The 12004-nt window shown below is 43.5% G+C and overlaps 1 protein-coding gene across 2 annotated transcripts in view; it reads left to right on the top strand.

Annotated features, from left to right (window-relative positions):
- The window catches only part of RALBP1 (ralA binding protein 1), a 39495-nt gene extending 34713 nt beyond the window's left edge, over positions 1-4782 (top strand). For both annotated transcript variants that reach the window (XM_068932194.1, XM_068932195.1), the window contains 4 exons: positions 97-204; positions 1008-1129; positions 1540-1663; positions 2949-4782. In XM_068932194.1, coding sequence (XP_068788295.1) covers positions 97-204; positions 1008-1129; positions 1540-1663; positions 2949-3212 — 618 coding nt within the window. In that variant the 3' untranslated portion in view covers positions 3213-4782. The remainder of the gene's footprint in view (positions 1-96; positions 205-1007; positions 1130-1539; positions 1664-2948) is intronic.
- Positions 4783-12004: the final 7222 nt, after the last annotated feature.

The following is a 12004-nucleotide window of genomic DNA, read 5'->3' as shown; positions in this document are numbered from 1 at the left end:
TACATTCCAAGTTGTTGTGTTTTTTTTTTTTTTTTTACAGTAAATTAAAATGACTGGGGAGGCTGGCCTTTTAAAGTTGTACTCTTTCTCTGGCAGGAGTGTGAAACAAAGATCGCACAAGAAATTGCTAGCCTTTCAAAGGAGGATGTCTCCAAAGAAGAAATGAATGAGAATGAAGAAGTTATAAATATTCTGCTTGCACAGGTAGATGGCAAGCATTTATCTGTCTGCTATCTTATTTTCTTGTTCCATCTCTTTCAGAATCATTAAACACACTTCTGTTCTTTACAATACAGTGAGAAACTGAAAGCTTATAGGGTTCTCTCTCTGTCCACAAAAATTAAGGCTTTATTTTAATGGTAGATAAAGTAGGGAAAGAATGGCTTACTGCAGGAGTGAACCTAAAGGGTGGTAGACTGTTAACAGCAGAAAGGAGACAGTGCGCAACAAAAATACAGAACCTTTCCTGTTAATTAAACATATGTAGAAAGCACTTGCAAATCTCGCCAGTTTTAATAAATATTACTTATTTTCCCGCTGATCATAGGAAGTATGGGCAGCTATTTTGGCTTTTCTGCCTTCCTTCACTTCCCTCAGTAGCACTGATCTTCTCTCCACAGCATTTGTTCCCCCCTATGCCTCTTAAAGACGTATTTCAGAATTCAGTTTTTCTAGCTGTTTTTCTAGTTATCCAGAGCTTTCCCTATGATTTAAGAAGTAGGCAGCCAAACATGCCAGAATTTGATGGGTCGTCTCCACAACTATTCAGTAAAATGATCATCTGAGGATTCAGAGAAGACATTGTTGGTTTCGAAGTTATATTTGCTTTGAGGTTTTGATGAATCAGAGTTGAAAGAAGGCGCGCCATCCACTTCTACTGAAAGTATTTTGGAGAGCCGCGTTATCTCATTGCTTCTCAGGGCACGGCATTACAGAGTAATCCTTGTATGTTCCTTGTAGGCCATAAAGTTGAGGCTTTTTTTAGGTGAACTAATTGATCATTGCAGGAGAATGAGATTTTAACAGAACAAGAAGAACTGCTGGCCATGGAGCAGTTTCTGCGGAGACAGATTGCCTCTGAGAAAGAAGAAATAGATCGCCTTCGAGCAGAAATAGCTGAAATACAAAGGTAAAAGGGAGCCTGCCCACATCAGATCCCCAACCAGGCGAGCAATCTTTGATTAAAAATAAATACGTATTCTTCTGAAACAATACTCAAAACTACACTTCAAAGATAACCCTGTGAGCATTAGCATATTTGAAAGCCTGTTCCTTGTATTGAAATCTCAAAAACTTTGCACCTTTGAAGCTATTTCTTTGCTAGTATAACAACAGAAATATGATCTAAGTAGACTCTGTGCACCAAAATAATGCCCATAGGAAATCATTCATTTATTAAATTAAGCTTTTAAAGCAAAGTCCGGTTTTTGTTTTAAAACTGTTGGAGATTGTTCAGTAGACAAAAGTTAACTGTTTTACTCTGCTACAATTCTGGCAAACATGAGGAGGTGTTTTAAACTGCTGGCATTGCTCTTTCAGTCGCCAGCAGCATGGTCGAAGTGAAACTGAGGAATACTCTTCTGAGAGTGAAACTGAGAGTGAAGATGAGGAGGAGCTGCAAGTCATCTTGGAAGATTTGCAGAGGCAGAATGAGGAACTGGAGGTAAGATTTGAATCCTAGCATTAACTGGAGTTCCCCCTTAACTGCTTACTTGATTTAGTCTTTTCAGAGGTTCTGCACGTGTGCAGACTGATTGATTTACTCCTGTTTTGCCTTGCCATGAAACTCTCTGCAGGGCTCTGAGGAATTGGTTTCCGATGCAGCGGACCCAGGGAGGCGGGGGAACAAAGGTGTGGGTTAGGATGTGCATCACGTGTTGTCCTTCTAAAACAAAGGCAGTTATTTGTACAACTGCAGCTCTTCACATCCTTTGGAACTGCACACTCTCTGAACACCTTGGAGTTCTTTGACTCCACAAGGGAAAATTAAATATTGCAAAAAACCTGATGAGGTCTGCTCTCGTTGGGCATGAGGCATGAGTCTCCACTGTGTGAAGAGCTGCTGGAAAGGACCAATAGTGATGTCTTTCCATTGCGGTGGTGTTACTAGCTCACCTTCTGAAGGGGATTTATTACTCTCATAGTATGTCATAACCATTCTTTCCATATGGTGAATTAGAAAAAGATGCAAGTTCAGGTGGATATAGTGGGTCCTCGAACCAGACTGACAAAATACCAGAGCAGAGCTGATTTTTACATGAAGAGTTTGAGTGCTTAGATCTCGATTTAAATATAATAAACTGTGCTTCGGCATTTACTGGCAAGTCTTGTTCTCTTTTATTTCTGGTGAAAAAACCTAGGCATGGAAAGGGTAGAAAGCCTTAACCAAAAATTTTAATTTCTGTTCTTAGCCACAGACTCCAAAAGTCATTAAAACACAGGGCTAGTGGACAGTACAGCAAGGACTGGACATACGCAAAGAAAGTCTGTGTCCAAGACAAAAGAACACAGAGCCTTCTTGTTACCAGACCTCCCTAACCTTGCTTCCTGAATGAAATGAAAGGAGTTTTTTGTTAAATAAAATTTGTAATTCACAGGAATTCCACACAGTTAGATGAAGCAAGTTCAGCAGTGATTTTTAAATGCAAAGTTTCAGTGAAGTCAGTGCTGGATACCTACACAAGGAGGGCAAGAGTATTCATTTTTATAGCTGCTTTTTTGATGGCTACAGCTTTAAAGTCTCTGATCACTATAAACCACCTATTCCACCTAAGAGGGTAGATTATTTTTTCTATGCATTCTGTTTTTAAATCACTGTTATGTGTAGGTGCACATTTCCTTCTGGGTTAGCAGCAGAGCTTTGTTACTGTGCAATGCTTAATGGTCCCCTAGCTACAGGAATTACTTCTAAGAAGGAGCACTGACATTTGTTTTTCCTTACTTAAAAGATAAAGAACAATCACCTGAACCAAGCGATTCATGAGGAGCGAGAGGCCATCATTGAACTGAGAGTACAGCTTCGACTATTGCAGCGAGCTAAATCGGAACAGCAGGTGCAGGAAGAGGAAGAGCCAGAAAAACGCGGGGGTGTTTCTCAGCAGCAAAGAGACAGTGTCCTAGAGACAAAAGCAGCCAAAGAGCAGCCAAAAGCAAGCAAGGAGCAGCAAGTCAAGCCATCACCAAGTAAAGACAGGAAAGAAACTCCAATTTGATCAGGCTCCTTGGGTATTTATAAAACCAACTGAACTGTGCAAATTACTGTAATTTTATTCAAACTGCACAAATTATTGCTGGCTGTGTACATTATGTAAAGAAAATTTTCTTTTAAGCCCTGGAGACTTTGTCTCTTTAATACTTCTGGCTTCTGCTCATCAGAGTCAGATGAGTTTGGAGCGACCAGAAGAGATTTCCAGCTAGTACTGATTATTTCAAGACTGGTTTCCTTCAGGTGATTGATTAAAATAATTCAGTAACAGTCTTATTTTAAACCAAAACCATTATTTGCATTCATTGGAGCAGAATTGGAAGATCTCATTTTCAATAAATAAACAAAAACCCACCCACACTTACTAATTATTTGCCTTGTGAATCTATTCATTCTCATTCACGTTATTTCTGCTTACCTAGTCACTTCTTGCTTGTGCCTTTGATACCTTTCTGATGCAGATTATATACAAGGGAGCTTTAAATTTATTTTGGTTTGGCTAAAACGGTGGGAGACTGTGGGGTATCGCGTTTACCTAACAAATGCCCTCAACTTCATTTTTGTTCTAAGATGTACTGAATAAATGTAAAACTTGACAGATGTTATTTATGTCTCTGTATGATGGAAATGTTCATCAGGAGCTCTTAATGTCTTTTAGCAATGTAGATAACCCATTTGCTCATTTATAAAACAACCATCATCATGGCTGTAGAAGATATGCTCTGTTCATACAGCCAACAGCCTCCTCTTAATCCATTTTAAATGTTTCAGTCCCTCTGAGTAAGCCACTGACTGATGCTTTAGTCAGTGATGGGGATGGGTTATGTTGCTTAAGATAGATAGCTCTGCCTGACCAAGCAATATACTATTTCCATCTACAGAAATGCAAGTCACTTGTGCTTTCCAAATAAACCTGAAGAACGATGCCAACTGGAGGTAGTGGGGGGGGGGGGGAGGGGGGGGTTCAGCAATAGACTTTTTTTTCTTTTGTTTAAAAAAAAAAAAAGTGGGACTTGCTTTTTGGTTTGGCTATTTTACTGCTTCTAGCAATCAAAAGCCTCCATCCAAGCTGGCATTTAAGGGCCATTTAATGTTTCAAATACATTCATGAGACTTGTCACATGATACATAGACAGTAACTCCACAGGGTGCATATAGGCTTCTTATTTTTTAATCTGGATATTTATTTTTCAGCACCTGTTGGATGCAGTTGTATTCTTTATCTATCTACCTATTGCACTGTTGTGAATCATTGGCCATGATTTGATTTTGTACAAATAATGCTTTGATATGTTATAGAAAACAGCATAGTATTTTTTTAAAATTTGGAAAAATTTATAAAGACAGAAAATGTGATCAGATGACAAATGTAAACTGTAAAACATTCTCCCATGCCTTCGTTACATACATTTTATATTTGCTGGCAATATTTAAACTTTTTTGTTTAATTCACACTAATTCCTATCAAATTGTCATGGATTTTTCTAATGTTCTTCAAACAAATCTCTTAATATTGGTTAACTTTTATTTTGTTAGGATTGTATTTATCAAGCAAATAAATTCAACAGCCATTTGAAGTAGTTTCTAATTTGTCTACCTGCAGTTGAGATGTTTATACCAGAAATGACGCTATGAATTTTAGCTCTCCTACAGAAAAGAAGTCTGCAATTGACTTTCATAAAAAGCTTCTCTTAGTCAGCCGAAAATCGGTTTTAACTGATCAAAGACCATAAAGTCTTTATTTCCCTATAACAACTAGAAATTTCAGTTGTAACGGTTTAAAAAAAAAAATTTATTCACATTTTTATTACTTGCAACATATGAACACAGGTCTTTCTCCCGCAAACTGTAAGAAAGCACTTGAAGTGTGCATCACTAGTGAGATGTCTGAAATGAAAGCTGAATTGCTGCTTCTGCAGTAACATAGCAATTGCAATTGGAAGCTTGAAACACCAAAGGGAGAGATGTTTATTTGAAATCTTCTTTTAAAACAAATTATAGCCCCAGTGAGAAATGCACTTACTTACTGAAAAACGTCATTATTGATAAAAGTCCTTTAAAGCCTGTGGTTAAAAGCACACGCGCAGGCCATCTGCTAGGAGCACTGTGCTTACCTTTCCTGTGCGCTGAAAGTGGGAGGCTGGTCCTGGTGCAGGGGTTCAGGCAGGAGCGAGGCCCCAATTCCTGCTCAGAGCCCTGGTTAAAACATCCCCCAGGCTCTGTGTGGGGGCAGGGGGCTGCCCAGGCTGCTGCCCTGCTGCATGGAGGGGACCAGGGCAGAGCCCCTGCTCCTGTTGCCCCTGCTCAAGGCATGACGACCCTCAAGAAGTGCGGGGTGGGGGGGTGCTGCCAGCAAGTCTGGTGGTGGCAGCAGCACTACCAGAAAGTCATCTGATGATAGTCCTCGTAGGGAAAAAGCCATGCTAGCAGCAGTGATTTCTGAAGTCTGCCTGCAGTAAGGCAAATTAGCTGAAGAACAACTCTGTAGGTTAGATCTGATTTTGTTTTTTACTAAATCAGATGATAGTAAATAAAATAGAATGGTCTGTGTTGTTCAGACCACTTCGTCAGCTTCCTTATCATTTCAGAGTGCCTTACAATAAAACTAACGTGCAGTGCTACAACGATCACCTCCCAAGGGAACACCACCACCTGGTCATGTAAGCAAATGCCGGTAGAATAGGCCAGCTTCATGACATCTATACAAGCAAAAGTCTTGGCTAGACCACAGCTCCAAGTCAGACAGCCTTCCTCCTATTACCAAATTACTGTGAACTCATTTAAACGGGCTTAGAGTATGACTGTTTTTCCAATAAGGAAAAGCAGGGCTTGTATTTACTGACTGCCTTAGGAGAACCTGCTGACAAAATAGCAGACAGACTTACTTACTTAAACCTTCATGAAATCAATAAACAAGACTGCAAAGTCAGGTCTGGTAGTCTGGATTTAATCAATTTTTGTGTGGGTGTGATAATGATGTGGCTTATTTGCTTTCATCCTGTGAATGTTTCCATAGAGCATTACTTCAGAAAAAGTTAGTCTTAACAAAATGGTTGGGGGGGGGGAGGGGAAGGCCCATTACGCCCCTTATCTATTTTAATAGTCCTTTTGAACCTGTGTCTAGAACAGGTGTTCTTTTGTTTGTTTGTTTGTTTGTTTGTTTTTTTCCTTTCAAATCAGTCATTTACAAACCAAAAAGGAGCAGTCTCCACACCAAGTTTCTAGTGCTGGTTCAGCTTCAGTCTCACCAAAAACAAAAGGCCCCTGACTTCTGGTAGAATTCATTGTCACAAAATTTTCTATTCCAAAAGTTTCCTCTCCAGTGCAGCAAGTTAATTTGAAAGTAAGTTCTGCAGTACATGTGTAACACTATCTTAAGACAGACATCGGGGTACTGGGAATTCATAATCCTTTATTGCTGAAAAAGAAGCTTCCACTTTCATCTACTAACCCCAGTATTAGTATTGGGGCCATGTATTTTGAGTGCCTTGTTCCTTCAGGCTAATGAGCTAAGTTTAATTTTTGAAGTCTGCATCCTGGAGCTGAGAACTTTATATCTGACCCCCTAAGATTTTATCTTTAAAATAAAAAATAATAATAATAAATCCTCAACTTGAACCAGCTGCTAAAAAGAGGTTTGCTCAAGCCTAATCAGAGGCACAGAGTAGTTGGGGTTGGAAGGCACCTCTGAAGACCATTTGGTCCAACAGCCCCTGCTCAAGCAGGCTCAGCTAGAGCAGGTTGCCCAGGACCCTGTCCAGGCAGGTTCTGAATAGCTCCAAGGATGGAGACTCCACAGCCTCTCTGGGCAGCCTCTTCCAACGTTCAAACATCCTCACAGCAAAACAGTGTTTTCTCGTGTTCAGGTGAAGTGTCCAGTGTTTCAGCCTCTGCCCATTGCTTCTCGTCCTGTCGCTGGGCACCACTGAGGAGAGTTTGGCCCCCCATCCTCTCTATGCACCCCATCACGTATTTATCCACAAGGACAAGATTCCCCCCGAGCCCTTCTCTTCTCCAGGCTGAACACTCTCAGCTCTCCCAGCCTCTTCTTGATGCTCCAGTCCTTTAATCATCTGCGCGGCCCTTTAGCTGTACTCACTCCAGTAGGTGCATGTCTCCCTTGTCCTGGGCAGCCCAGCACTGGACCCAGCACTCCAGACATGGTATCACCAGGGCCACATAAAGAGGAAGGATCATCTCCCTCCACCTGCTGGGCACACTCTGCTTAATGCAGCCCAGGGTGCTGCTGGCCCCTTTGTCACAAGGGCACAGTGTTGGCTCATGGTCAACTTGTCTACCAGCACCAGCATCCCTCCCCCCCCCCCCCCGACTCTTCTCTGCAAAGCTGCTCTCCAGCTGGTCAGCCCCCAGGTGTATTGATGCATAGGGCTATTCCACTCCCCTTTGGTGAACTTCATGAGGTTCCTCTCTGCTCATCTCTCCAGCCTGTCAAGGTCCCGCTGAATAGCAGCACAGGCCTCTGGTGTATCAGCCACTCCCCATTTTTTACTGTCTGCAAAATTAATGAAGATGTTAAAAACTACTGGCCCCAGTATTGACCCCTGGGGGGATAGCATTAGTGACTGGCCTCCTGCTGGACTTTGTGCCACTGATCACAACCCTCAGCCCAACAGTTCAGCCAGTTTTCAGTCTACCTCACTGACTAACCTAGGTCGTCCTTTATCAGCTTGTCTATGAGGATTTCATTATTAGAGAGAGTGTCACAACCCTTACTATAGCCAAGGTAAACAATATCCACTGCTCTCCCTTCATCCACTAAGCCAGTCACCTCATCAGAGAAGGCTGTCAGGTTGGTTAAGCACAATTTCCCTTTCCCCTTAACTTCATGCTGACTTCTCCCAATCACCAATATGTCCTTCACGTGTCTGGAAACTGTATTTAGGATTAGTTGCTCCATCACTTTCCCAGGGATCAAGGTAGGGCTGACTGGCCTCTAGTTTGAAGATCCTCCTTGCCCTCCCTGAGGACAGAGGTGACATTTGCTCTCTCCCAGTCCTCAGGGATGACCTTTCAAAAATGATCGAGAGGGGCTTCATAACGACATCAGTCAGCTCCCTCAGCACTTGTGGTGCAGCCCGTCAAGGCCCATGGACTTGTGTGTGTCCAGTTTGTTTAAGCACCCCCTAACCCAGTCCTCCCCTACCAAGGGGAAGTCTTCATTGCTCCAGACTTCCCCTCTGGTCTCAGGGGCTTGGGATGCGTAAAGGCTGGTCTTATCAGTAAACAATGAGATGAAGGAGGCATTCAGTATCTCTGCCTTTTTTGCGTCATCTGTCACCAGGGCCCCTGCCCCATTTAGCAGCAGGCCTACATTTTCCCTGGCCTTCCTTTTGCTGCCAATGCATTTGCAGAAGCCTCTCTTGTTGCCTGCCACGCCCCTTGCCATTACCAACTCCAGATGGGCTTTAGATTTCCTAACGCCATCCCTGCTTGGACAGTATCTCCATATTCCTCCTAGGTCACTTGTCCCTGCTTCCACCTCTTGTATGCTTCCTTTTTATGTTTTAGTCAGGAGCTCCTTGTTCATCCAGGCAGGCCTTCTGCTGCCTTCACTTGACTTCCTGCTTGCTGGGATGGACCATTCTTCAGCTTGGAAGAGGTGATCCTTGAATATCGGCCAGCTCTCTTGGACCCCTCTTCTATCCAAGGCCATACACCATGGCATTCTTATAAGCAGGTCCCTGAACAGGCAGCAGTCAGCTCTCCTTAAATCCAGGGTTGTGATCCTGCCTTTACCCTGCTCCCTCTCCGTAGGATGCTGAACTCCACCATCTCATGTTAGCTACAATCAAGGCTGCCCCGACCTTCACATCTCCAACCAGTCCGTCCTTGTTTATACTTTCGAGGTCCAGCAGAGCACGTCTCCTCAGTGGCTCCTTGATCACCAGTGTCAGGAACTTGTCACCAATGCACTCCAGAAACCTCCTGGATTGCTTGCGCCCTGCTGTGTTGTCCCTCCAGCAGGTATCAGGGTGGTTAAAGTCCCCCAAGAGGACCAGGGCCTGTGAACATGAAAGTTTCTTCCAACTGTCTGTGGAAAGCCTCATCCACTTCTTCCCAACCAGGCGGTCTATAGCAGACACCCATTATAATGTCACCCCTGCTGCGCCGCCTGCTAATCCTGACCCATGAGCTCTCAGCTGGCCCCTCACCTGTCCCCAGGCAGAGCTCCAGGCATTCCTGCTGCTCTCTCACATGAACGGCAGCTCCCCCTCCTCACCCCACAGTGTGTCCTTCCTAAAGAGCCTGTACCCAGCCATCATAGCATTACACTCGTGTGAATTGTCCCACCACATCTCCGTAACCCCAAAGAGATCACAGCCCTGTAACTGCACACAGACTTTCAATTCTTCCTGTTTGTTCCTCGTGCTGCCTGCGTTGGTTTGTCAAGCTTTTCATTTTTCAGCATGCAGCTCTGACTCATTGCAGTGCTTCATCTGCAAAGGGAAAAACGGTCCCAACCAGATCAAGTACAGCTTATAACAGCCCAAGTTCTCCACACTGTTCTTCAAAACATACTCTGACAGCAGAAGCCAGTGGCATCATGTTCCCTTCTGCATCAAGGCTATCAGTCCTTTCTGTATCAAAGACACAAGGCTCAGCCTCACTAGCACATCCTTGGGCCAAGATCCTGGCTGCTTCTGCATCTCCTATCATCAACTCCAACAAGCAAAACAATACCCTGTGAGAACAGACCCCTGAAACTCTCCATGGCTTGGGCTGAGCATTGGCACTTTCACTGCTGACCCTCTTGGGCACAATGTGTTAAAACTCACCAGTGATGCTTTTAACCCCTACTGATGCCCAGTCCAAGCGTTCAGACGCAGATTTGGTCTGGAGTTTCTTGTATTGCTTGCGGTCTATCACAACCAAATGAGCAAGGAAGTCTGCCAAGTCTCAAAGGCTTGTGTTGCAAAGCATGAGATTTTAAACACGATAAACTTACTGCCTAAGCTAGCTCTATGGCTCTCATGCATCAAGGGGTAACAGCAGCTGATAGCATTCCTACAACTTGTAATAACAGTTGCTGGAACAGGGGCGACCTGCGGGACAGAGAATGGCAAATGTCAGGGAAAAAAACAAGGTCACTTCATCCTAAAACTTTTAAGGCTGCTCTTCAAGTCATTTTGACTTGGCAACTGACTTTCTCTACATGCCAAATGGCACTCCACTATCCCACCACCCTCCTACCAAATACTCCCCACAAGGCTACACTTGGAAGCAGTGTAAAACCAACCTAATTTCTTCCCCCCTTAAGAGAGCAGGCAGTGAGGCCGCGCCAAGCACCCTTGTACCTAGGCAGTACTTGCGTCCCTGCTCCTCTACAACCTCTCACATCAAGGCTCCTCCATCCTCACAAGCAGGAACGTGCAGAGGCTTGAGTGGACTGGAGTCCCACTCGAATGGGGCGAGAATGAGGGCTCGGCACTGCGAACTGGGGCTTGGCGGAGCGGGCCGTCCCTCCCCAAACCCTCTTCCCTGTCGGACTGCCAGACGAGGAGCTCCTGAGAGGAATCGCAATGCTGCCTCCTTGCCCTTAGCCTCAAGCTCCCTTTCGGGGTGGAAAGGAGCTGGCAGCACAGCCCTGCTCAGCTACAGCTTGGCAGATGATTCAGAAAGTTGTCAGTGCAGATACTGTGATTTCACAGATGGGAATATTACATCCAAGATTTCCATATCAAGGAACTCAATTTGCTCGTAAGGAAGATGTCTGTCTGACAGTCCTGGTAGCTCTTGTTGCTGTATTCTCCTGTATACAGAACCTCATCCTTGCTTTGTGAGCCACTTGCCATTTCATCACACTGTGGGGCCAAGTGGTATATATGAGTAGGAAGTCTTTACTGATAGTACTGCTTACAGGAACCAAAATTGTTAAGCACACAAACCCAAAAGATGACAAAAAAAATCTCAGTCAAGAGACCAGAAGAGACTATCACAACACAAATAAACGGTAGGAGAGAGATGGCTTAATTTTTGTTTGAGTCTGTGCTGCCGTCTTACTCGAGTCGAGTTTGTCTGGGTTCTTTCTTGTATAGAATACCTGAACTGACTAAAAATAGCTCACATTTCTTTTGATATTCAAACTGCATCTCTCTCCTGCTCTGAGTGGCTATGTTATGGAAAAATGCAAAGCAGCATGCTCAGTGCTCTTCACTTTTCACAGTCGTGATTCAAAACCACCTGCAGCTAATCCCTTTAAAATATTTTTACATACAGAGATATTTCTACACTTCTGTTTAAATGGGTCATGGTATTTAAAATGGACTATTTATCATGGTTGGAGGGCTGTAAGATGTGTAAACAACTGTTTACTTATCTTTGCTAACTCACTATGTATTAATCAGTTAGATGTAGTCCAACCAATACAGCAACTGAACCCTAAAGCATCTCCATTACTGTCTACTCTCAATTTATTTATTTTTTCTAATCTAAACTGTGTTAAGTAAAACTAAAAGCCACAGTCTGAAAGCACTGGGGGGGAAAAAAAAAAGGACATCGTGCACATTTTCAATGAGCTTTGCTGTCATATTTTTAAAGCAATCTATTAGCATACCTTGACCCTACATATAAAGAAAAGATCACTTACCTGAAACACGCTTTTCGTGCTGTCTGAATGCCAGCATAAATAGGAACACAAGCTTTTCCCCATCAGTATCAGAGGGGAGAACTGACACGAGAAAAGAAGCGGAAAAAAGTATCAGCTTTTGTCCAGCTGCCAGTCTCAGATTGCTCTTCCCATCCTAACAAGTTAGAAAGGCTGAAACCTGGTCAGAAAAT

The sequence above is a fragment of the Struthio camelus genome, chromosome 2 (genome assembly GCF_040807025.1).
Source record: "Struthio camelus isolate bStrCam1 chromosome 2, bStrCam1.hap1, whole genome shotgun sequence".
NCBI classification, from domain to species: Eukaryota; Metazoa; Chordata; class Aves; order Struthioniformes; family Struthionidae; genus Struthio; species Struthio camelus.
This window is presented reverse-complemented; position numbering and strand designations above follow the sequence as displayed.